This window comes from Lissotriton vulgaris, chromosome 8 (genome assembly GCF_964263255.1).
Source record: "Lissotriton vulgaris chromosome 8, aLisVul1.2, whole genome shotgun sequence".
Lineage (NCBI taxonomy): Eukaryota > Metazoa > Chordata > Amphibia > Caudata > Salamandridae > Lissotriton > Lissotriton vulgaris.
Genome location: NC_141696.1, coordinates 731,477,154 through 731,504,070, shown reverse-complemented (window position 1 = coordinate 731,504,070; position 26,917 = coordinate 731,477,154). Strand labels below are relative to the sequence as shown.

The 26,917-nt window shown below is 45.6% G+C and overlaps 1 protein-coding gene across 1 annotated transcript in view; it reads left to right on the top strand.

Annotated features, from left to right (window-relative positions):
* Positions 1–26,917, top strand: part of CFAP47 (cilia and flagella associated protein 47) — a 2,734,468-nt gene that overhangs the window by 285,687 nt on the left and 2,421,864 nt on the right. The window contains exons 22-23 of the mRNA XM_086934611.1: positions 8,097–8,265; positions 12,954–13,054. Coding sequence (XP_086790737.1) covers positions 8,097–8,265; positions 12,954–13,054 — 270 coding nt within the window. The remainder of the gene's footprint in view (positions 1–8,096; positions 8,266–12,953; positions 13,055–26,917) is intronic.

Here is a 26,917-nt window from a genome sequence, read left to right as displayed (position 1 = left end):
TGAGATGCCTGCGGGTGTCTGGACATATAGTCCGCTGGATTCTCACCCTTCCCGGGTTTGTGAATGATGGTGAACGTGTACTCCTGCAGTCTCAGACCCCATCTTTCAGTGCGGGGCGGCATCTTGGCTTTGTACATGTAAATTTAAATGTAAATGTAAATGTATTTGAGCTTATATAGCGCACAGCTACCCGCAGTGGGTTTCCCGGCGCTTGCTTAGGGAACCCGTCCTGGTATTCCCCTGTGAGATAACCCCGGCAGGGTATCCACAAGGTGAAAGCCAGGCATCCCGCCGCGAGGGGCCGTTGTGGAGATTAAGCAAGCTATTGCCCAGAGTCGCAGAGTGTGAACCCGTGAGTCGAGAAGGCACTGGAGTGAGAATTATCGAGTCCGTGGAATTTTTAGCCCAAGACCCGCCGAGGCGGGAAATTGAACCCTGGTCCAGGGCCGATCTCAGCTTCCGGGTCTGCCACCTCTAACCCCTGAGCCACACTTCTCCTTTGGGGTTGCCAAAAATGGTGACCAGGGCCTGGTGGTCGGTGATCATGGTGAAGTGCTTGCCGAAAATAAACACATGAAAGTGTTCACAGGCCCACACTACCGCCAGGCTTTCCTTCTTGGGCTGGGAGTAGGCCTTTTCGGTGTCGGACAGGTTTCGGCTGGCATAAGCCACGATGTGGCGCTGTTCCGTGTCAGCATCATAATGGGCCGAATGGCTCCCAGGCCCACGGGACTTGTGTCTACTGTTATTTCTGTTTTCCGCTTGGTGTTGAAATAGGCCAAATTGTCCGCTGATTCTACTGCTTGTTTGATCTCTTGGAAGGCTTTCTCACACTGAGGGCTCCACTCGAATGGTTGTCCTTGTTTCGTGAGGGCACGAAGTGGAAGGCTAATGGTTGCGTAGTCCTTGATGTACCTGGAGCAGTAGCTGGCCATTCCTAGAAATGATCGAATGTCACTGACATCTTGGGGGCTCTTGGTGGTATTGAGAGCGGTGACTTTCTCGGGGTCGGGCTTCATTCCTGCCCCTGAGAATATGTGACCGAAGAACTTGAGAGTGGATTGGTGAAATTCACACTTGTCTTTGTTCAGCGTTAAGTTCGCCTCCAGAAGAGCATAGCACACCCTGTCCAGGGCTTGGTCATGTTCTTGGGTGTTAGAACCATAAACCAGTATGTCTTCACTGTAATTTAGTGAGTTCGGGATGTGCCTGATGGTTTGGCGTATGACCTCCTGGAATATTTCGGCTGCTGAGGAAATTCTGAAGTTTAGTCTTTTGTACAGGTGGGTTGCAAACATTGTGATGTACCGTGATTTCTCGTGCAACTCGAGCTGATGGTAACCCTTGTTGAGGTCTAATTTCGAGAATACTCGGGCCCCATTTAGGGCCGCTATCATGTCACTCAGGTGTGGCCCTGGATGTCTTTCCGGTTCTATCGCTGTGTTGGGAAGCCTCATGTTCACGCACAGCCTTACTTTCTCAGGGGTGCCTTTCTTGGGAACGATCACGACTGGTGATACCCATGGTGTGGGGCCATCCGTCTTTTCAAAGATGTCTGCCTGGAGCAGTTCCTGAATCTTGTCCTCCACTGCTTGCTGGAGGTGGAAAGGTACTCTTCTTGGGTGTTGAGCAACAGGGCGCACCTGATCATTTATGTGTAATCGAATCAGACATTTATTCATTTTGCCAAGCCCGCTGAACAGTTTCGGGAATTTTCGGACAATGTCTGGGTTGTCATGCACTCGATATAGTATCTCTACCAGTCTAAGTCTCTCCGCTGTGGGCAGGCTGAGGAGGCAGTCAGCCTCTGGTCCTTCAATGACATGAATGTATGCCGGTACTGCCGTGGATTCATGTTTGAGTGTTGTTGCACACTTGCCCAGACATGGGAGCGGTTTTCTTGCTATTCAGGTGAACACCCTGACATATGCAGGGCTCAAGGCCGGCGGCGGCTTCATCTTCCTGTATTCAGTTACGGGCATGTAGCTTAGTGATGCCCCACTGTCAAGCACAAATTTGGTGGCATGGGTCCCCACCCTAATGTCTAATGGAGGGTACTTCTTTAGTTGATCTGGGTCGGCTACCATGCATATGTATTCATCTGTGTATGTCGTTTCTCTCGAGTTTGACCTCGACTCCCTCGATGATGACCTTCTGGTCCATTGGGATCTGTGTGATTCTTTGCTGGAGTGTGACGACCCGGACAACGACGGTGCTCGGTCTTGCACGGCTTTCGCGTAGTGTTGCTTTCCTTCCGGTCGGGATCTGGTTGTTTCACTCCGTCTTTCCTTGTTGAAAACTCCGCACATTACTTCAAAATGATTCATGTGCCCGCATTTCCGACACTGTTGGCCCATCGCGGGACAGGAGTCTGTGTGCGGGAAATCATACCCACATCTATAACATTTCCGTGGACGTTCAGGCTTTTTGTTGTAGTCCGTTTTCCTTTCTCTTCTTCTGGATTCGTGTCGTCAGTGACTTTGATGACCACGTCGGGACACTGGACGAGACTTCCTCTGGTGGTCACCTGGTATTCTTCAACTGCTGGAGCTTTGCGTCCAGTACGCTTGTTCCTTCCGATCGCTCCGGCCTGTCTCCATGTTCTTGGCTTGTTCCTCCGCCTGATCATATACTCTTGTCATCTCCTCAATCTCGTCACGATTATGACTCTTCCGCAACAGGCGCCTGCGGAGGGTCTCTGAATGGCAGCCCTCAATTACTCTCAATGGCATCTTCTGTTGAGAAAGAGTCAAAGTTGCAGTACTGTGACAGGCGGCGCAGACGTGCGATGAACGTACTCATCATTTCGTCTTTGTCCTGACTCGCTTGAAGAAACACGTAACTTTCATAGTCCAAATTTCTTTTATGCACAAACTTCCTGTTGAGCGCATTGCGCACCTTATCATAGGTCCCTTTGCCGTCCGTTGGTTGTTCTTTGATGACTTTCCCGATCTCTTTGCCGACCAGATTGCGGATTGCAATTAGCTTGTCTCTGTCTCCTGTAACTTTCGACCCCTCCAGGTAGTCTTCAAAGTCTTATAGCCATTCTTGCCACCGGGGGCCCATGCTTCCACCCGCCACCAGAGTTAGTGGTTCCGGGGGACTTAGATGTGAGCCGATAGGTACGACCGTGTTGGAGGGGATGATTTACTAGGGGCAGGAGGGGCCAGGGGGACTCAGCGCACAGCTTTCAGAAGCCGCGCTGGCGAGACCGTGAGTGAGAACTAAGGGGAATAGGGCGGCTTAAATTGCACCGGGGCTGTCCTGGACCTCTTGCTCTAAAACAGGAAAAAACATACATATGAGCTTTTGGAGACTGAAGCTTGGAGTTGTACAATTTATTTGAAGACACAGCTTCTAGAAATAATCAGTGATAGCAAAAAAATCATATAGTACTTGGTCCTGTACCCAGCATTCTCTTGAAAGTCACATGGACCAGTTTGAAATTACAAAGTACAGATTACAGCAGCTATGAGAGAGAGAAACTATACTTTAAGAACACTGGTGAGGCATGAGGCATATTGTATAGAAGAGGTTAAGCACATATTATTGGGCACACTCACCACTACCTGTAAGATGTCCTGAAAGTATTAGTTCAAAGACTTTAAATGCAGTGCGGATAAAACAAAGTCAGAGAAAACATAACATTTCAAATAATGGAATACAACTTTAAATGTAACAAGGAGAAAGCATTTCATTACAGCAGAATCTAAGTACATGAAACCTAAGTACATGAAACAAGGGCTATCTCGAGTAACCCCTGGGAAAAACTCTTGTCCGTCACCCATGTGCTGACGGGAGTAGTTCAACGATAATCGGGCGGACCACCCTTTTATACTTGTTCAGGGGTGAGGGGCCTATGGTCACGCTATATTACGTCACCTCGAACCACATATCCCTCTATCGCCTCTCACGCCCCTGCCTGGTGACTTTCCCATCATTAGTGTAGATGTGACTACCTTCTCGTAATTGTGTGGCAAGTACGCTAGCCTAGACTGAGTTCCTGCCATTCTGACTGGAAGTTTGTCATTAATCAGAAATGTGTTATTATTGCTTTGAAGGGTTCTATTCATGTGTCAATCAGGCAGTCTGCGATAATACTTCGCCACAGTTATCCTCAGTTTATCGGATATCTTGCTTGACGTAGCTGTGGTGGGAACTTCCCTTATTCTATTCATGGCTTAGGTGGGGGACGTGGGGCATGTTGCAAGATTTATAGAGGAACTTGACTTCTGCTGTTTGTGCGAAATATACAATGAGGTGGGGCCTGGCAGGGGTGCTGAGCTTTGCAGACAAGAGCAGCTGGGTGAAGCTTGGGTCAGACCTGCTTTCTGCTTCTGCTTAAGCTGAGAGAAAATGGCAGTGCTCCGGGCAACGTAACTGAGGCCTGTAACCTCCAAACAGCAGGGCCCACACAGGGGTCATGTTGTGCAGGTGACAGGTGTGTCCTTGGATAGCTGTGCAGCTAAAAATTCTCCCTCCAACAGCCGGGGTAGCCGCAGTCGCTGCTGCATCACCTCCATTCCTGACGGTGCCATGGCTGAATTGGCGTGTCAATGTCGCACTTTTGTTTTGACTGGAGAGTGTTCTTGTAATGCTCGATGCCTGTTTTCGCCTTTCAACGCTTGTTTTGCCTTTTCAATGCTTGTTTTGTTTTTGCACTTGCACTGGTCAATGCTTATTTTTGTCTTTTCAATGCTTGTTTTGCTTTTGCACTTGCACTCGCCAATGCTTGTTTATGTCTTTTCAATGCTTGTTTTGCTTTTGCACTTGCACTTGCCAATGCTTGTTTTTGTCTTTTCAATGCTTGTTTTTGTCTTGTTCTGGGGTGCCTGACTCCAAAATGGCCGCCCATTCACTTCACAGGGATGTCCTTTGCAATCGCCTGACTTCAAAAAGGCCGCCCCAGTCACCCACGAGGCTTCGGTTTCTAAACAGCATCGATCATATTCAATCTCCGGGGCACTCACCGAGGGTCTCTTCGTCCGGCAGCAAGGATGTGGCAGCTTTGTTTTCCTCTTCTGGGCCACTTTCCACCATTTAGGTAGGCCAGGGGCGAGCTCCAGCGTCTCGCTCTTGCCGCGTGCCGTTCCTCACGCATCGGGGGTGAGACCCGATGCTGGCGAATCCGGCGCTTTATCCTGGCGCCTCCTTAGCTCTCACTTTCCTTTCGCTGCGCTCCTCACTCGGGCAGGTCACTTCAGGAAGGTTGGGGTGGGCTCCCAGTTCCTTCGTTCTGGGCTCAGTCTTCGGGACGCGCTCCCGATTTTGGCGCGAAACTCGCGTTGGACATCGGAGGGGCAGCGCTTTACTTTCCGCTGCTCGACAGTGATTCCACACGATCTCCTGGTCGTGAGACAACTCCTCCACCGCTGGCCTCGGATTGCAGGCGGCGGCAACTTCAAGGCACAGACGTCGCGACAGCGATCCCGTCTTGTTGGTGCCTGGGACAGGGCAGTTCTTGTTCCTGTTCTTCAGCAGGACTGGCAGGTTGCTTTTATCCCACCCTCGTCGCCAGTTGTCATGTTGTGGCAGCAATAACGACAGACAAAGTATATATATATCTCAGAGCTTTATTTCTGCTTCTTGTCTCGACCCTGTCCCTACTCTAACTGCCCCATTCCTGTCGTTGCCCCTCCTCTTCCCTCAACCCCCTAACTCCTCCCATCCCAACTACTAGACTGCATACAACATTACATCATGGAAAACTGTTTCTCACGTAGTTGCTGACACCTAGTGGTTAGAACTATTCCTTCACCACTCTGTTCCAAGAGGTTTGATTTTCTCATCACGCCTGGACAGATTCGGAATAACTGTTCATTCTCCCATGTCAGCAGCTCCCTCAGTTTCCTACATAAAATTGTATGGTATAAAGGGTGGGAAAGTTCTGGAGGGCAGGAAGCTGTGCAGTTGTGAGTTTAAACTTCAAGAATATTGATTCCTTTGTGTTGTACAGGGTATTCCCATTAACCATCTATATTATCCTGTAATCAGCATGCAGAATGTAACTCCGCCAACTTTTTTCCTATCCACCTCAGGGGAACTAGTCCTAAAATGGAACAAGTGGAAGAACGTTTTTCAGAACTATGCAGCGGTTTGTGGACCTAACTTGGGGTAGGAAAGGAAAGTGGCACTCTTTTGCACTATCTAGGAGCAGAAGGGCAAGAAATATTGGAACATCTGCCTGAGTTGAATGTTAATGACGCAAGAGGGTTGAATGATTATGAAATCAGCCTAAAAAAACTGGATATTCATTGGATTCCCCGAGAAAGGCTGAGATGAGAAAGGGAAGGGTGAAGAGCTGAGGGCAGAAGGAAAAAGAATGGTAGTGAGGGATATCATGAGGTTATCTGGCGGTATAAGAATGGCCGACAGGAGAGCATGGAAGAGACTGAATGGCTGAGGAAAGACGATTTAATTCACCACATGTTTTGCCACAAATTATCGTACCTAGTCAGTGGTTCGCGGTCCACCGACTTGGGCCACTTTTTTGTTTGCCAAAACCTCTTTTTTGACCCCTTCTTTAAGGCCTGGTGTTGTGTGTGGCCCCACTCCCTTTGCTGCACTGTCTTGTGCGCTTGGCTGTAAGGCAGCACTGCATGTGTTGCACTGCCCTATCAAATGCCAGTGGACTATTCAGTTTTGTATACTTTGCCTGGGTTGGGCAGAACCTTCATCACGAGTTCAACAGATACCCTTTAGTGATTGTCTAAGAGGCAGTCTACATATCAACCCCTGAGAGGAATTTGCTGCAAGGGCACTAGGCTTCCAGGGAATTTAGGTCAGTATAACTTTGCTGCATAAATGGAGAGGCAGTCAACCACATACCTGTACATTTCCACTCTCGGTAATACCAGGAGTAATCAAAGAGACTGGCAGTACTTTCATTGGACGGGTACTGTCAGGATACTGACTAGCTGCACCATTGTGTTTGAAAGGGAAAGATGGTATCAGCACTTCTCGACAAGGGGCGCAAAGCTTTTAGTGGCAGAGCTTCGGCTCTGCACAGTAACCAACGTGTGCTCAGCACTGTATGAAAATTTACATCTTCATGAGGGCCCTGGTAAAACTCTGTATTATGATGTGACGTTTCAATAAATACAATATTTAAAAAAACAAAACTAAAAAAACAATGTGTTCTCTGAAACTTCTGGGTGGATGTTAAAGTACTTAGATTCCAAACTGATGACCCCGAGATCTTAAACGCTGCGGCATAGCTAGGATGCAGAGAAGGACCAAAGAAAAAGTAGTCACAAATAGATCATGATTCCTGCCACTGGGTGGCAGTAGCTTCAAGAGTATAGAAGAACGCGGTAAAGAAATTCGTGAGAGGCAATTTAACCCAGTGAGATTTAAATGAAAGAATATTAGGATAGGAAATTGACAGAATAAAAAAGCGCTATTCATGAAACACGGAAGGTCTTTAAGGAACAAACAGATGATCGGAATACGCAGACTAATTTCTTGTTGGCGCTAGCTCTCTTCCGTGACATAGACTACTTTTAGATCAATACAGTATTTCATATTATTTTACTTTGATACATATGATGGCATCTTTTACAGTGTTTAAATTGGTACATGTCTAGACTACGTAATTGAACACAGATTTGACTTATTTTGGAGCCATAATTCAAAGCTCTGATGTGAAGATTTGTCACTTTGAGTGATGTGCAAGTCACTTTATTTTATGAACGTTTCAACCGCTTACTCTATAAATAAACATTGTCTTCAGAGTTAAATTTCTCTTTTCAGTCTGGGTGCGTTTGTCGTTATTTCCACTTTCATCATTCCCTACACATTCCTCCGTACTTTGCATTTTACCAATTATGATGATGCAAAGGAACATTTGCGTTAGAAAGTCTATCCAGAGAAAACTAATATGCGATAACAAATTAATGGGAGAAACTATATTAACAATTAAAATGGCGAGCTTCTCACTTTTATTGCGAAGGCCCGTCATGTTAAGTCGGTAATTGCGAAACCATAGCGTTCACGTTCCAAAATGTGCCATTTTTGTTATTTCATAAATTACAGCATACACAAAAACCTGACTGTTTTTTTTTAAGATTACATGCGAATATGTTTTTCTCCCCTAGGTGGCAGCGTATAACTTCAAACTGCCAGTGTACGTTAATACCATTGGCCCCGAGTCTCCATCCTGCAGCCCTGTTCCTACGACTTCGTCAGCGTCTGAAAAGCACATCATCACCCCTCGGCCTCAAGCGGTGCATTTGACGGCCCCAACACGTCTAGTGAATGCGACAGGTTTGTAAAAATCGGTGGTATTAAATGTAACGTGTCACCACCGACCCTCTTGTGCTGTATTCGACGTTCCTGTACATACTGCTTAACCGACATCATCATTTCAAACTTCCTTGCGGAGCCTCGTTTAACCTAGTGCGGTCTATTCTGCTGGATTCACTCGCACATGCCTCATATCGAAAATACTGCTACCCAATTCATACTATCTGCTATTCCTATGCTGTGGGCCTTTTTGTATGAGGCCTTGAGTCACTTTTACGCCGCTGGTGCGTCACTTTTTGTGACGCACCGGCTGCGGAAAAAAAGTACCATATTGCGCCCTATTTACAAAGTGACGCATATAGGCAGATGTGTAATTTGTAAACACCTGCGCCATATTATACCTGCTCCAGGTTTAATGTATGCAGGGTGGGCGTTCCCCCGCAAAAAGCCTTGAAGAATTGGCGCTTTGCAATCTATGAGATTTCAGTGCGCCACTTCTAGGAGGCCATTGCGTCAATATCTGAGGCAGGCGTAAGACTGACGCAGGCCCATTGGGGCTTTCCCCATGTGAAAGGACACATTGCTGGAGTTGCGTCTGTTTTTAGACACACCCCAGTACTGCGTCACTTTTGTGCCTACCGATACGTCAGAAATACTTACATATTTGTAACTCCTTGCGACATGATGCGTCAAACAGGAAATATGACGCATTCATCATGTCGCAAGGAGGGCGCAGTGAAAACTGTTGCATCGCTTTTTTCGCGCAGCGCTGCAACAGTTTTCATACATAAGCCCCTGTGTATTTTTCAATTCAAATGCTCCTGAATGTAGAAAAACATTTAGGCACCTTCCCAGAATATCGTGCTGCGTTAAAAAGATGTCTGTGCTTCCATGGGTGTTGGGGACTCTTCAAAGCTCACCTGGGTCTGCCAATCGATATGGTTTTGAGTTGCAAGCTGAAATTAGCATTTATGTATGAGAGGAATAAATTAAGAGAGCCAGACCTGGCTAGCTCATATCTCCTCACCATTGGCCAAAATCCAGAAATGATTGATACAATTTCCCTAATAGAAAAATAATTCTAGAGCTGATAGTACAAAATGTGTGTATTTTGTTAATATTAGTTCAGGCTCTGTGTATATACCTAATAGACCGTTTTCTTCCATTCCTTCCTTAAACCAAGTCCCTAACTTAACCTTACCAGATATATTTTTCTTGGTCCTGTTGAATAGCGTATTTAACACGTCCACTTTCCTTTGAGGCATCCCTTGTCAGAATAGAGGTTGCAATGGAACAATATGACTGGTTCCACCTGCTTCATTCTAGACTAAGGGCTAGATGTACAACCCTATTTTATGTGCGCAAATGGGTTTGCGACCCAGTTGTGCATGCAAAATCTAGTAGGGCCATGTACAATTAGGAAGGGGTGTTCCAAGAGCGTCCCTTCCTAATAGCGAGTCAGAGGCCCATGTAAGAATGTTTTACGACCGCAATTGTGGTAGTAAAACACTCGCAATTTACAGCCCTCTTCAAGAGGGTAGTAAAGCACTCACTAATGGGACCCCCTCCTCTTTGCAAATGCAGGGGAAAATACCTTTTAGGGGCAGGCAGTGGTCCCAGGTCCCACTACCTGCCCTTAAAAAACAAGCATTGGCATTGCTAATGGGTCTCGCTTTCTGGACCTTATAAGTATTTAGTTATGCAGCACAATATTGTTGGTGCAACAACATCAACTGTTGCATGGCTAAACACTTATAAGGTACACGGTTTATGGACAAGGGCAATGCACACACGCCTGCTCCCCCCAAAGCTGAGTAGAAGACACATTCCATGAGTTTGAAAGACAAATTGCGGGGAAGTGACTACTGTGAATAAATATAGAGGCAAGACGATCTTTTTTCTTTTACTATTTTGGGATTGAGAACGTATTCTATAGCAGTGCTTAATTTGTAAATAAATAAGTGCCAGGGCCTTCATCAGAAGGCCACAACAGTTTGCACCACCCATTGCCCTGTCAGCGCTGCCATTGATAGTACCAACACAACTACTAACCATCACAGTCCTACAAACGGGACCAATAAGACTCTTCCAGGACCCCAAAGCTATAACAATGGCTTTGGCAGCAGATATTAGTCATTTTAAGATATATTAAATTAATAAATAACTGTTGTTACACTTATTTGCACATTAGACAAACAGTGCCATGGTAGCAGACTGTTCTAAGTGCTGGTGTTGACAATTAAGTGCCGGTGCTGAGCATTGGAAACCACCGGCTCAAATTAAGCATGATCCAATTAATACTCCTGGAAATCTGATAGTCCTAGATTTCAACGAGCTCTCCTACTTTGTAACTTGTATCTATGTTGATTTTCCAGTGGAAAATCTGCATGAGTAATTTGCACAGGATAATTTTTGCACATGTACTGTGCTGCACTGGGGAAATATGTTTCCATGTGCGACAATCCCCTCTCTACACCCACAAAATGGAAGCAGCCTGCTTATACCATTCACATCAGTAGCTGTACATGTGGTTCCAGAGTGGGTTACTCCATTCTAAGGTCTTCTGAATACCCAGGCACTTGCAGGTTTGTGCTTCCTCACCGTATTTTGAAGTCCCCACTACCCCGGAAAGCCACATTTCTCCTCATGCCACATTCACAAAAGTGAAAAATCCATAATAATAATGGATTTCCCACTGCTGCAGTATATAGTTTTAATTTGATTTGCTTCTACAACCAAGTTCCAGTAAAGTCCACAAAACATACAGTGAGCCATTCCAGTTATTTTAGAAATTAAGTGAGAAACATTTCAAAATAGATAGCTATGTATGTGTTTACTTAGACAACATGGTTTCGAAAAAAATAATATTTATTAGCCATGTAATACATGGGAGGCTGCAATCTGTATATAAAAGCCTGTCTCTAGTTTCCTTTTTACAGTTGAGTTGTGACTTCGCCAGTCACCTGCAATCAGAGCCGGGCCGGGAACTCGAGCAGCCCAGGCAGTTTACTCGGACCAGACCCCGGGGGTAGGGGTGGTGAGCGGAGCAAGTGTGAACCACTGCTGCTTTTGTTACTGGGGGCCGTTATTGCAGCAGCGTTGCAAAACCGGCCCCACACCGCTGAAAAAACAGACCTCACTTTCAGCTTCCCGGGCAAATGCCGGTACCCGCTACGGCAACTCCGGCCCTGCCTACAACACTGACATGTCCTAGATGCTAAGCTGTAATAAGTTTTAACAGTCGAACTATGCAGGGACATTTTAAAGATTGCAGACCCCAGCCAAACGTGTTTTGGGGTCCCTGTTCAGAACACCTTTGAATGTATGTTCTAATTACAGCTCTTTCATGCCCTCGTTGGTCAGGCCCTCAACACACTGGTCCAAATTCTAAATGTGTTTCCATCTAATATTCAGGGATAGTGACGAGTGTTTTCAATATTGTAATACAGCTGCAGCTCACTAATTTTATTGCAAATAATCTCCGTGACCCTTTCTCATTTCGAATATGTGAGGTCTGTTTCCATCAAAAATAAGTTATTTATGGATGTTGTATGGTGTTGAAAAACAAACACAACATTTCTCTGCAAAATGCATGTAACACATTACCTTTATTAAAAATAAATTACAGGTAAACGGTCTTCTAAATCATCTATGTTTAAGAATGACTCAAGGTCATCAGGTCAGGAGGGTCTGAAGGACAGAGCCGGCTCTGTCAGGGCCCCCCTTGAAAGGCTGGGGCCCTGGGCCAGCCCGCTTTGCCCATGCCTTAAAACATCTCCCGAATTATGAGGTCACAGAGAGTCTGGAGCCAGCAGCCTGGGTGTCTGGGAGGTCATGGAAATCATTACAGCTGCAGTTTAAGATAGGAAAACAGGAATTGACGTCCTTCTGATGTTTCTTTCTAAAATGAAAGTCCTCAGTAAAATGGATATATATTTTTTTCCATTTTATGTTTCTACATAATCTGAGCCACATCATGTTTTAATTTGATTTACATTAAACTGATTGATTCTCTTTTTTGAAAAAACACGAAAAAGCAAGAAAGCAGTGGTGTTTGGGAAGGTTGATAGTTGTGGCCAAGTATAATAAGCAATAACATATCATCTACTGTACATTGAAATATACAATAAGCCGCCTTGGAGTTCCCTGACCTTATAAATGAACTCCGCGTTCGGCCTCATTTTTCTATATTTTCATGCAACTCCTCGGTGATTTGCAATACTTCCATAATGTATGGCAGGGGGTACTTTATCTCATATATAACCTTGACGTTGTTGTTACTTTGATATTGGCCATTACCTTGTCAAGCCATTACTTCAAATGGGCTGACGTACAGTCCTATCATGATTGGACTCTATAAGTAACACATGTTTGTGGTCACCATTTTCCAAATCAAGTGCAACTCAGTGGTGTAACGCAACTTGAGGGGGCTCCCCCTGCAAGGTACATGGAGGGCCTCCCCTTCAGACTCACTCAGGAGCTCTTAGGCCAGGGTACTGTGCTGAGGAGGCCCCCTGGAGCTCGGGGCCCCCCACACCGCTGGGTCTGCGGGGTCCTTGTTTACGCCACTGGTGCATCTAGCTCCATGATTTGAACCAGTTGGTAAAAATGTTGTTAGTTCAGCGCCCACGTAAATGTAGCTTTCTTTTGCTCGTTCAACTCATATTGAGATAATCCACAGCAGTTACTTTTGTTTATTTTTCCTGTAGCGCTGCAGAAACCGTTAACATTCTCCACTACGAAGCTTGAATTCGTACTTCCTTCTGGATTCCTGGATTTGGGAATACAGAGCGACAGCCCCGCAATAAAGGTAAGGGTTCTAAAGAACAGTTTCTATTGGACATTAGCGTGTATGAATGATAGTGACTTTTGACAACTTTCTGCTCTTCATAACCGACCATGTGAAGGTTTTAGACAGAGAAAGGATTATCCGATTCGGTTCCCCTTCCCTCTTGTGAGAAAGATCTATCTGGTAGTGATCTGAAATGAAGTGATCTATTTTGTGGTCACATGCCTCTCCTTTTTATCTTTCCAAGGTCGATAATTTGAGTGTCATTAAAATAGATTTTTTGCGCATTTCAAAACTGTAAATATGTGATTGGTAACGGCCAGTTAAAAAAAAAACTTTTTATTTTTCAAACAAAATAAAAATGTTCTTCCCCCTTTTTCCGATTACCGTTGGTGCTATCCGCTTTTCACCCCCAGTTTTGCCTGCCTTTTCCACAAATTAAGAGTATGCTCATGATGCATATAATATTTTTGTACCCCCTTCATTCGCAGCGTTTTGTAAGTTGGTGGTGCCTTAAACTACTGATCAAATATGTAGTGTTGTGTTCCCAGTTGATTTTTCTTCCATGTACATAAACATTTGGCAACTGTTACTCCAAGTATTTATCTCCCTGTACCTCAATGCCCCACTAGAATATGAGTGGCTATAGTAGGGAACATACCACAGAAGTATATGTGCATTGTCTTTCTAACTTCTCTTAGCAAAAAGAAAAGGTACCAAGAAAAGGTATGTGTGGCTGTCACAGCAGTGGGGATTGGTTATTCTGTCTGTGGTGGTCCTTTATTTCCTGTCTCTTGGTGTCCTTGGGTACTCAATAAGTTGACTTGAAAATCCATGTCAGGCCAATCTTTTATCTCCAGATCGATTTCCCAAACCGTGCCTAGTTCTACTGTTTTTCCTTAAAATGTATGTTTCAGCATTTCCGTTTGATAGCAGGGTTCTGAAGGGTAATGTTGAAGGATCCCCCCCCCCCGAAGTTTTATATAGCATAAAGCAAACCCGAAGGTATCAGAGCGCTTTACATGAGCACCAGTTGCGTGACAGACAGGCACATTCATTTTTGTTAGGCACGGGGCGATTAAGTGATTTGCCCAGAATAACAGGATGTTAAGCGACTCTGCCGAGCCTCGAACCCAGTTCGCCAGCTTCAAGGTCAACCACTCTACCCATTAGACCACATCCTCTCCTTATTTTGGAAGAGGCGCGAATGGTCATATGATCCTTTTTTATAAAGTCTGTAAGTTTCAAATGACAATGTTCCAACTATGGATGTGCAGGGCGTGCTTTGTTTTCCATTTCTTTGGCAAGTGGTAGGTAGGTAGAATTCTTTATTTAGATATAACACAGATATCTTTAAAAGAGGGTTACATAATTAACATTATATACAACTTGTTAAAAATGAAAACAGCAAAACAGTCGGTAAGCCAGCCATAGTAAGACAAGTGTTTTTGTAATTTTTGGAAAAATTATTATAAAAACCAGGTGCGGGATGCTTCAGTTAGAGGTTTACAGTTGCCAAGGTTTCACTTGTTGCTGAGGAGCGATAGGGGATTCTGACTGTTTATTGTTTTTGGGAAGTTTTGGATAGTGATAAATATTGTTCAGTGATCAGTCGATACTGATCCTTCTCATATTTAATTTTTATTTGAGAGTTTCATTGAGCGCAAACATGAGCGGAGGGTATCAGAGCGCTGTACACAGCACAAGTTACTGTAATAAAGAGCTTGAATAAAAAATACGAGTAAGCTTACTTACAATATTTGTAATTAGCAATTAATAGTTTAGAAAGCCTTAGTAAAATGTAAAGTGTTGCTTACTTACACTATATACAGTTAACATAAGGTAGCATGAACCTTAGTTTGTGACCCACTGTGTGTACAAGCAATGGTACAATGGTTGATTACATTAGATTTGCCTGTCTGTGGTTGGTCATGTGGAGGACAGGGATTGAGGTATAAGGTATTTCTCAAGCAGAATTGCGTTCCTGTTTCTCTTGGAGAAGACCATAAAGGGTTTAGTTCTTAGTTCTGGTGAGAGTGAGTTTCAGATTCTTGGGCCTGTTCCTAAAAAAGGATTATGCACGCAATCTTTCCTTCTTGCGGTTCCAGAAGTATTAAGCCAGCAATGTGTAGCAAGCGCTGTGCTCCAGAGCTTGCCAATTTTTGTGCTAGGTATTTTAGAGTTCCATGGTGGACTGCTTTGTGGATGATGCATGCATTCTTGTGGATGCAGTGGGGTTTGATGGACAGGCAGTTAAGCTTTGTACATACTGGTGCTATCTGATCATATCTATAAGCCTAGCTGCCATGTGTTGTGACCTTTAGGGCGTCCAAGTGGGTTTTTGGAGTGGTGATATCATATTGCATTTCAGAAGTCCATTCTGGAAATGACTAGCACCTGCACTACCTCTTTGAGGTCGTTTTGAGGGGTGATTGGCTTGAGTCAGTCTTAGTCTGTGAGCCACTGATATAGCTGTAACATTGATGTGGGCTATCTTCTTGAGGTTCTTGTCATGTGTTATTCTCAGTGATTTTGTATAGTCATGGCTTTCAGGGTGCATTTTAGGGTGTCCATATGCGAAATCTAGGCCTGGAAATGAGCAGTACTGTGTGGTAGGGAGATTCGTATCAATTCCGTCTTTTGTCGTTGGTTTGTGCTTTAGGTGGTTGCTATGGAGCCATAGTTGTACTTTAGCAAGAGATGGGTTTAGTTGCAGTATTTCATTGAGAGAGGACATTTTTGGATACAGTTGGGTGCCATAGGCGCATTGATGATATCGAGATTGTATTTCCGTGAGTGTCTGGGGGGACAACATGGATCATGTGTATGAGTTAAAGCTGTGATCCCAATGCTGATACCAATGCACCCCAGTGTAGCAGCGGGTATGTGGATAGTGTTCGAACAAGGGTTGTCGTCGCTCAATGAGTAGTGGGGATTTGTTAGCAAGGGTGTAGTAATCAAGGTGTGATTTGCTGTCATTTATTTGTGTGTGAGTGTAGGCTTATATCTGGTGGGTTGCTAGAAGAGTTGCAAATGGAAGGGCGGTACAAGGTATGAGTGAGTAGGAGCTGTAGGCCCTTTGGGTAGCGAGGGGTGCTTAGTCCCAGGTTGAGGATAAGTTGTGGGAAGGAGGCAAATGGTTCAGTGGCTGGTGTGCTCCTTAGGAAGTTAGATAGGAGTGATCTCAGCTGGAGTTGCAGGTCTTCTCAAATGTAGGGGCAAGTGTGGGTATATGTTTAAGTTCAGAGGGTGATGAATGTGAAGCCCAGTGGGGTATTGGGGGGTATCACTGGTGCATGAGAGGAGGCGTGAAAGAGGATGGTCTATGCTCGTTAAGGGTAGGGGTTAATTTAGCATGAGTGTTGAGAACCTGGGGGGATCCTTTCTGGCACCTGGAAGAATGATTATGCAAGTGTAGGCTCATGTTGAGGGTGTTCTTCGGAAATGTGACTGTGGGAAAAAGAGCTTGAGATGTGGGGAATGCAGGTTGCATTTGCCTTGTGTTGCTGAAGGTGTGTATTCCCAGGTGGGGGAATATTGTGAGGAGCTGAAGGTATTCTGAGGAGTGGCAATGGAGGCTGGAGATGGTTTCCTGGATGGAAAGGGAAGTTTGGGTCGCTTGGGGATGTGGGCACCCTTAGATGAGAGGAATTGTATGGTTGTAGGAACATAGTGGTGTCACTTGAGAGGGAGTCAAGATCAAGGAAGTGACCCAATTTGGATACAGCTAGTTCCTTCTTTAAAGGTGGCCTAACTGTTGTAGATGGACTGGAGGTGTGGACTGGGGGCAGTCTATCTGAGGTCCATGTTGTGTTCCCTGGTGTTAACTGGGGGGTGAATTAGAAGTTTCTATATAGAAAGGGGGTGGAGTGGTGTATCAGGTCCCGGCTCATCGGATGAGTGTATGGTAGGAGGTGTTATGTGTCCTGTCTCAACCCGACCTTAGTAGAAGAAATTGGGTTAGTGGCGTTGTGACTCTTTGTTCCCCATGATAGGTAACCCTGCTTAGGGATATCCTTGAAAAAAAAGTGTTAGCTGTTGCCAAGAGGAGCCTCTCTAGTAGTGTTGAAGTTAGCTGTGTTCACCTTGGTTTCTGTAAGACTGACAGCAGTGCGGGAGACAGTTTATGCTTGGCTCGTCAAAGCAAGGCAGACGTAGGGCTTGTCCTATCTGTTGAGCATGGAGGGAGGGCTCGAGGATGGTACTGTGCGCACATGGCATCCAGTTAGTTATGTTGGGGAACTAGTTTTATCTTTATCTCTCTGTGCACGGCCACTGCAGTCACCTACATGCATTGGGATTGTGTCCCTGTACAGTGCAAGTTCCTTCCCATCATTGAAGTCCACTTCTTATTGGGGTTGGTCTGACCCCCAGTAAGGTCAGCTTGTTATTGCAATGGTCATGCCCAGGTTGAGTCGATTTGTCTGCTCTTGTACAGGGCTGTAGAGGTCATCTTCTAAATGGTATAGTAGGGGTGTCTGACCCCAAGTGAGTCAATAAGTTTGCCCAAGTGAAGGTCTGAAGAGGTAACCTCCTGGAAGTCAGTACCATCATGTGGGATCGCTGTTTAGAGTCCAGTGTTCGCTCGTGTTGTAGGCCTGATATACAGTAGCTGTATCCGGTAAAGCTTCCTGGACCACATTTATACTCTTCCAGAATATGGAGCATAAAGTCCCATAAAATGATTTTTCAGTATTGAATGAGCTCACAGCGTAGCTCCCCTCTTTATTGGCAAGATAGGACCTCACTTGGACAGGCCACCTAAAGTTATGTATGGTGCTGGGGCCTGGGTTAACTCACAATTGATCTGTGCAGATCAGTTCTGCTAAGTCCCTTAGTATTCTTTGCTAAGGCACTACTGAGGGTTTTGGTATCCTCTGCAACCATTGAGTGTTGTCCATAGTACTTGCAGCCTTTGGGGTTCCTCCCTGGTTCTGGAATTATTACCATCAGAACTTCAGTCATACTATTTGGGGCCAACCCATATTAACTACTTTGGCTAAACCTCTAGCAACATTTCTAACAGTGTTGCAGAGTAAGCTGAATAAAACATAGCGTCAAGAATCTCTAGGTTGGGAAGTTTACAGATCTTCATCAACTTGGGTGAGGCCATCAATTCCTCTTCTGACAGGTGAATATCAATCTGGTTCTTTGTTTTGAAGATAAGCTGGGCAGTTCTTTTAATTCAAGAAATGTTCCCAGTGTCGGCGAGTCAGTACTGAATGTTAGTTCAGAATTAGAAGGTACTTCTCAAATACTTTATTTAATCCCTCTGTGTATGGTATTGCCTCCTTTCTATCTGATCCACAATATGAGAGAGACTGGTGTCTCTGTCTCCAGTAACCAGACCAAATTCCTACCTGATCTTCCCCAAGTAATACAAGTTCTGTCTATTTGTTGTGACCATAAACTTCTCTTTGTACTTCCTCTTGTTTGCTCTCAGTTGTTCCCCTAATTTAGACATGTGTGCAGGGTTCCCACCCAGGTCAGTGATCATCTCTCTTCCACCTTTTTGATTTCAGCTTTCATGTGTTGGGCTGACCCCATCCACCTTGGCTATGCAGGACCCCTTCATTACAACGTTTATGGCATCCTATTCTGCTACAGTGCTCGAGGCTGGGCCCCAGTTATAAGCGAGGTATTCTCTCAGGGCTTTTCCCACATCTTTATGAAAGGCAGGATCCTGTAAGGACTCCACTTTTAATCTCCATGTGGGAACACTAACTCTATAGTCATTCCAGCTGTATTGTAGACAGTGCAGAGAAGGGTCCAACAACACCCAGCCCAGATAGTACATGTTCAAACACCTATCAGAGCTGCCTGGACTAACCAGTATATAGTCAAACCTACTGTATGTCCCATGTGGGGGCTAATAAAAGGAGTACATTGGACTACTCTCTGGACACACATCTACCAAATGCATCATTTCCAGGGTCTCCTGCAGCTGCATCAAATAATTTGTGTCTGTCCCCATCCTAGAGGTATGCCTATTTTGTATCCCAGACACTACACAATTGTAAACCCCTTCCAGAACATGGGAATGTCCATCTGCGTTGTAACCAACTCTACCAGTTTCAGCAGGAAGGTTATTCCAGGGACCATTGGGCATTGCTGCTGAGGAAGCATGTCTCTTGGCTGTTAAGCGTTCTATACACCAGCACAAACCTATCCTCAAGGTCTTGTTTAATTTCTGTCTTTTGAAACTTGGCTTTCCTAGCCACCCATATTACCACTTATATACGAATAGTAGGATAAAGAGGACTTCTCAGTTTGTGAGTGAGTTCACTCTACTTCACTGCTGTCAAATATCACATGCAAGAAGGCAATTCCCACTCTCTGCCATTTAAAGCATGTATATACTTTGTAGTGTTTTCTTTTTAATTCCCAGATATTCCAGGACATCAATCTCATCCTGCCTGCCACAGTCTGCTGAGAACCATTATCCCCATTTGCCTCCCCTACTCCTACCACTTACCTTACTACCCCACCTGTCTGTATATTTCTTTACTGCATTTTCAACCAACATAAACAAACACAGCAACCATCCCGGCCCACCTTCTTAGGAGATAGTAACAGCATACAAACATTCAATGCAACACAATTTGTTCCCTACAGGTACAGCTAATGTTTTACCCCACCTTCTTACTTTAGTTATGATAGTAATACAAATCATAATGTTATCTAACTGCGGTGCGTTTTCCATGCACCTGCAAGTTGCCGTCTGAAATAAAACCTGAGGGGCACTTCCTGGCTTTCTGCCTTTCATTACTTAGAGTACATCCTGGTGTTTCAATTGGATCCAATCTCCTTAATCTTTGGTACTCTTTCCGTATTTGCAATAGAGTCACTTCTCCATACACAATGCTGCATCTTCATTCAACAAGATATTTCTAATCAGGATCTCATTCTTTTCATCTGGATTTTAAGTCCCCTCAGAATTCTCAGGCAGTGACTATTCTGGGAGTATCCTCTGTGTGGGCATGTGTGTCTTTACGGGGTCCTCTGGGTGATTCCCAGATCTCCAATCAGCCCCTTGCCATCTCTGGGGGCTGGAAGAAGTGTGAATTCCCAACCCTAATGACACAAAGCTTAGCTGAATATTACAACATGTATACCAATCCATTTTCACATAGTTTCCATTTAACAGCTTCAAATGATTTGGGTTTAAGCTGGGCCATCTGTGTGTTGTCTGAGAACATTTGAATCCTGAGCACCTTTGTAATGCTCCTTTTTGGCCGTTCACATCTACTGAAATATTGTCTCTCTGTTCCTAAAAAAATAAAATCTGGAGATCACTCCATGCTGGAGTTTACAGTTCTAGGAGGAGGCACTAGGGCCTGGTGGGCCATCTCGTTGGAGAAAAGGTTGGTCAATTTGTTGGGTCTTGGTGTCTAGAGGATCCATGGTTCTAAGAGAAATTCATGAAAATAGTCCTCCACCCTGTCAAGAGAACCCACAAAGTGCAAATTATTCCAGTGTGCGCTGACTGTGACATCTTCCACAGGTGTCTCCAGCACTTGGGTAGACTCTTGCTGTTTAATTATGGAGTTGCACATTTCTGCCACTTCATGCTTGATAGTGTCAACTGCTTTCTCTTTAGATTTTATCCTCTCATCCACTTTCCATATGTCCCTCTTAATCAGAGGCATTTCACTGTTACACAGGTGATTTTTGTTTTCCTTCCAAAGTAGTTCTTTGGGATAGAATTGTTTTTCGGACATTAGTTGCATGTGGATGTCTGCATTGCTCAGCTTGTCCCTGGACTCACTAGAGGCTTCACACCAGTTTCTACTGGTCTGCATTGTACTGCAGTCTTTTGGTTGCTTACATGGTAAATTGATATTTCATTTTCCATATTTCCACCTGGTTGTAGGCTTAATGGCCTTTTTAGTTATGTAGGTCACCCAGTGACCTCCCTCGGCAGAGCCAGTGTCTTAAAGTGTGGTTAAGAAATCACCCCTCATGCATTCAGTAATGATGCTCATCGCTGGTTCATGTACCCGACTGGGAATAACCCACTTCATTTGCATGTCAACATCTACGGTCAGTATAATTTTGTGGGGCTTCAAGACAATCAGTGTAGCTCTATTGTAAGAGCTTTGCAGCCCTCCTCACTGCGCACCCACCTCAGAGCTGTGTAGCCTACAGCATACTGCTGAATGTTCCCCTCTCAAGATGTGGCTCACTAGCTTCTCCTATGTGCACTGTGTTAGTGTCTATGCACCTATTTGGTCTGTTCTTTTTAGCGCTGGGGCTTCACCTATCCAGAGTCCCACTCTGGTATCTCGTCGGGCCAGGCCTCTGTATCAAGTAGCTTAATCCATGCCAGACTCTATTCGGAGGGGTATGCCACAGTTCACGGCCTACATGATCCCAACCATGGTGGTTGAGGGCATTTGTCACTGTTGTTTTAGGTTCGGTTCTACTATGGCTCTGCAAACTGGGCCACTCTTGATTCTCAGGGTAGTGAGTGTAAACAGTTACAGGCTCATTTGGGAAGGTAGTATAGAGTGCAAGAGCTGAGAACGTATTATTCAAGCAAGAAACACAATAAAGTATTGTTTAGCCCAGTGCTAGTCTTTTAAATCACAGTGTTACTAAATACTGCATATTCCGAAGGTGGTTCAGTTACGTAGTTTGTTACACCCTACAGGATCTAATGAAGTGCAAATATCCATATGGTGACTGCTTCGTACCACTTATCTCTTTTGTGTAACTCTGCGAAAGATATGAGCATAGGAATATATCACTAGGGATTACCCCAGAGGTTTTCGTGCATGCTTGTGCAATTGTCTTTTGATCTGACAAATCTGAGCAGGCAAAGGTTAGCGTTAGTAACATCAGTTTCCCTCTGCTTGTATATAGGCAAAGTCTCTCAGATCATATAGACACAGTTCTGTGTTATCTGCTCAATGACGCTGGTGTGTGCCTGGCGCGAGCAGATGAAATCAGTCTCTTCACACTCTTGAGCTTCGGCGTCTGGGCAGGAGACCACAAATTGCATCTATAGAAATGGAACACAAACCGCATGTAGCACCCTTCAGAAATGCAGCTCAGAGCAACTCACTCTGCTGGCTTGTTGACAGTCACAGTCTTTAGGTCAACACAGGTGAGCGATAATCTTAAGCAGTAGTGGCCTGGAGGCTGATACAGGTGGGTGCTCTTCTTTGATAATTATAGCCCTGGAGACTGATGCAGCAGCTACTGTCAGGTTGGCACATTGGTTGGCAGTGGCAGTAGTAGACACTCTGGTTTGTTGATGGGAATGCGGGGCTTACTGGTGACAACTTGATAAATACTTCTTTATGCAGCTCAATGTGGGAGCTGCAACAGGGGACATGGGGGCCCTCCACTTTTCAGGTGAAAGCCGGATTCACTCCTTCTCTGCAGTTGACTATTTCTCGGTGCCCCACACCGTTAAACACATTGGGTTTAACTTCCTGGACAGTCTTTCCTCTTATTGGGTCAGGCACCCTCCTTTTTTTGCTGTGTTGGCATACAGACTTCTAATTGGCTTATGAGATCATCCCCTTCTCCAGCAAGTTAGAGACAGAAGCCTGTGGTACTCGCTTGTTCCTTTTGTGGTTGAGAGGAAGACTGGGCAGAGTCCACGTCTTTGGCATGCGTTGCCTCCTTGCTGAACAGACAAATACAACTTAGAAAAATTTGGCACCTCTCTTCTGGGCCTAGGCAGATGAATACTACTTACTTCAAGGCAGTTGCAGTTCTCTTCTGAGTCGATGCGGATGGCCAGATAGTTGTTACCCTCCGCCAGTCTGATTCATCCGCTGATGTATGCTCCTGTAGCTGAAGCCTTCTTAGGCAAATCTGTTTCCCTTGACCTACTCTGTGACTTTCCACAAGAGTGAAGGCAGAACTAAGTCACAGCCCACAGTGGTCATCAGGAGACATATGGATAATGGTACTGAAGTAGTAGTCTTGTTAGTGCATTGCTCAATAGTAATTGCAGAGAGAGACTTGGGGACCATTCTACAGCACTGGTTGCCCTTGGTTTACTCTCTCAGGCAGTCAACTTTTTCTAGGTGTCCTCCATGCCTGAACCATAGTGGGCATCTACACCTGGACAGTCTATCATCCTGCAGGGCCAGACATACCCCTCCCCTTTCTCAGCAGGCAGGCAAGCATGTAGGCACTAGGCATACCTTCAGCTCCTCCAGCAGAAAGTGCAGACTATCTCCTCTCCTCATGGAGTCTGGCTGACAGACAAACACCAGCCCGGATCACAAAGTAGTCCATCAAGTACTTTGTGGAGTGTGCCCTTGCTTGGTCATGAAGGACTTAGAACAGGAATAGAGTAGTGTGGTTTAAATTCCAAGTTTATTCTCATTTATCAGACAGGGGAAATGAATCTGCTGCATCAGGCTTCACAACCAGTTTCAGTTGGTTTTCCTTCATATGTAATTTTCAAGTTACTCTTGAGTCATAGCCTAAGTGCAAACTGATGGTTCTAACAGCAGATACCAATGGTTCTGACTCCACGCATTAGCATTGAAAAAATGGGCACAATTTAATGTGAGTTCTCTGCACCTTGCTGCTTTTGCTGTCCTGATGAAATAATCTTAGATAGAGACAAAAGACCAGGCTCTACCTAGAAACTTTCTCACCATCAACAATAGAAACTGCAGCCTCACCCCTTCAGGGAAGAACTATTCTGCATCCTTTTGCTAGCAAAGCTCCCACGGTGTTTCTAAAGATAGCCTTGTCTCTATCCTCTTCTGTTCAGTGTCTGGGTCTCCACTCTCCAGCACCGAGTGGAATATATTTTCACTCTGCGAGGAGGTTGTTCTCACCCTCCATCTTGTGCCATGCTAACCCCGCGGGCATCCAAACTCTGTGACACATTGAATCCTACTACCATGCATATGTACTACACATACCCAGACACTTGCGATACACAAGGCATCTCAGCTCAAGGTTCTGGGTTTCACAGAACAGAGAAACTTTACACTAGAGAGGTCAGTAGACTTTCGCTTTCCATGACCGTGACCAACAATATCTGGTCACATTATAAAGTCACAAATCATGGTGTGCTGACTCCCTCTCCTTATGTGGTACACTCAGGGCAAGGACAGTAGTCCATTGCCTAACATGAGGACACTCTTGGTGCACTACTCCATGTCACATGATCGGCCCTGGACCTCTTGTTGTCAGGGACAGTACTAGGCCTCTGTGTAACCGCTAGGTTAATGTGATGCCAGGGCCAAAATAAAAGACAGGATACCAGTTTTACTTGCAGTTGGGCGCTCCAGGCAGGCCACATGCCTGTTTACATGAACATGCAGGGGACATTCTTGCACCAGCAATCCAAGTAGAAGCTGCTGGCCCCCCAGATAACTTCTTGCAGAATGCGACTATCACTCCTCCAGGTGCTCGCTGCCTCCTTCGTCCAAGGGCAGCAGTAGGTCTAACACCATCTTTAGCACTGAGGTCTTGACCACCAGGGGGACCGCCACCCGAGCCCCGGGTGGCGGTCCCCGGGCTCGGGGGGCCTTAGAGGCCCCCCATCATTACTGTCTTTGCCCCGGGGGTTGGCGGTCCCCGGGGCTGCCGGGGCGGCCGTGAGCCCCCGCATACTTTTGAACAAAGCCCGGGGGGTGGCGGTCCCCGGGGCTGTGGGGGGGCTGTGTGCCCCCCCGCTACCATAATAACTTTGCCCCAGGGGTTGGCGGTCCCCGGGGCAGTGTTTTTTTAAATATGCCCCCGGGATTTGGTCCCCCCCGGTGGCTAATTAAAAAAAATAACACCAGTTATTTTTTTTTCATGGGGTACGCGTACAGACGCGTACCCCACGATTGTAAAAAAAATTTGAGGGTCCTTGGGGGTCCTTGTGAGACCCCTGAGCAGGCCTAGGGGGTCAGGGAGTGTCTACCCTGCCCCCTTTGCGCATTTTGTGCGTTTGTTGTCAGCTTTGTTGTGCCTCGGTTCTACCGAGGCACAAGATGACTGCCAACACTTCCTGGTTTGGGGTGTTGACAGACAGTTGACATCCAATCAGCATGCAGCTTGTTCTCGGGAAGGTACAGAGTACAGTAAGCTTACAGTAAGCTTACCGTAACACCTCCAATATATACTTATGATTTTATTTATGATTTTCTCAGGAACTACTGAACGGATTTACACCATTTAACAAAAAGGCCCATCTGCGAACAGAACTCTACCTTTTTGCCAAGTTTGGTGTAATTCCTTTCAGCCGTTTGGGCGGTAGCCCCGGCTAAAGGTCCTATGGAAAATTGCATGGGGAAAACGCGTTTTGGGACCCCCTTTTTTCTCGGCCCCCGCTTCACGTATCACCCCCAAACTTTCAGGGAAGGAGCGGAGCAGGCCATTTTCTTGGAGAAATTCACAAAGATTCGTCCACCGGCGCCAAAGTTATTCCCAATAGAATGTTGCAGATTTCCCTCGGAAACTAGCTTTTAACTATAACTACCTACTGGCGGCCGCCAGTAGGTAATATATATATATATATATATATCACCATCTTTAGCACTGAGGTCTTGACCACCATTTAGCTCTCCTGAGATGTGGACCCACACTCCCTGCCTCATGGTAGCTCAATGCAAAGTTAAGGCCACAGAGTGTACTGTGTATGTCTATTCCCACACTCCCACTTCTGCTGTTTAATTTCCAGTGTTTGCCTCAGATCAGCTACCTTGGTCTGAATCTTCAGCCCCCATCAATGTTCCTGCTGGTCAGTCCTGGCACCATTGTAGTACTCTGTCAGGTGCAGAGGGGCTCAGCTTCATCGCCTTACACAAGGAACAGCTGCATCTCAGACCAGAATACTCCACTCTGCAGGTATTCCCCATTTTTACACTATTTTGTGTATAAAACTGTGCACCACTACTGTTCCAGTATTTCTCAGGATCACACAGACTATTAAAAGGCCTTCCGGACTATAACATTTTAGAATTTGTCTGATTTCTTGCTGGCCACACCACAAAATTGGGCTGTCTTGCTCAAATTCATGGTCTAAGAGGTGTATTGAATGGTCTGCTTCACAATATGGAATGTTCATTTTCACATTTCCCTTTCTGGCAGCTCACTCGATGTACCTCCTTATATGATTGACATCAACATCAAGTACGCTGTTGTCGCGCTACTCATCCTTCCCACCTAATTTGTAGTTGTCTGTATTGCAAGGAAGTACTGACAAAAAGATTTTACTAGCTACCTGTCACTTCAAACACATTTTGGAGTGTACAGTTAACTCCAGTATGTACCAGGGGGCTGCGTTGCAGAGAGGTGTAATGAGGCCATGCCCCTTTTTACACCTCTCTGCAACGCAGCCCCCTGGCGCGTTTGCAGAGGGGAAAATAATTCCCCTTGCATACTGGGGGTCCCTGGGGCCAACAGGCCCACCAGCAACGTCCAGTAGCGCCACGGGGCTCCATTGCAGAGAGGTACAAAAAGGGGCGTGGCCTCTTTACACGTTTCTGTAAGGGAGCCCCCTGGCCCATACTGGAGGCTCCTGATGGGCAAGTTGGCCCCCAGGGACCCCCAGTATGCGAGGTATTTACTTCCCCCTCTGCAAACGCACCAGGAGGCGCTTTTTGAATATATACTTACGATTTTATTTATGATTTTCTCAGGAACTACTGAACGGATTTACACCATTTAACAAAAAGGCCCATCTGCGAACAGAACTCTACCTTTTTGCCAAGTTTGGTGTAATTCCTTTCAGCCGTTTGGGCGGTAGCCCCGGCTAAAGGTCCTATGGAAAATTGCATGGGGAAATGCGTTTTGGGACCCCCTTTTTTCTCGGCTCCCGCTTCACGTATCACCCCCAAACTTTCAGGGAAGGAGCGGAGCGGAGCAGGCCATTTTCTTGGAGAAATTCACAAAGATTCGTCCACCGGCGCCAAA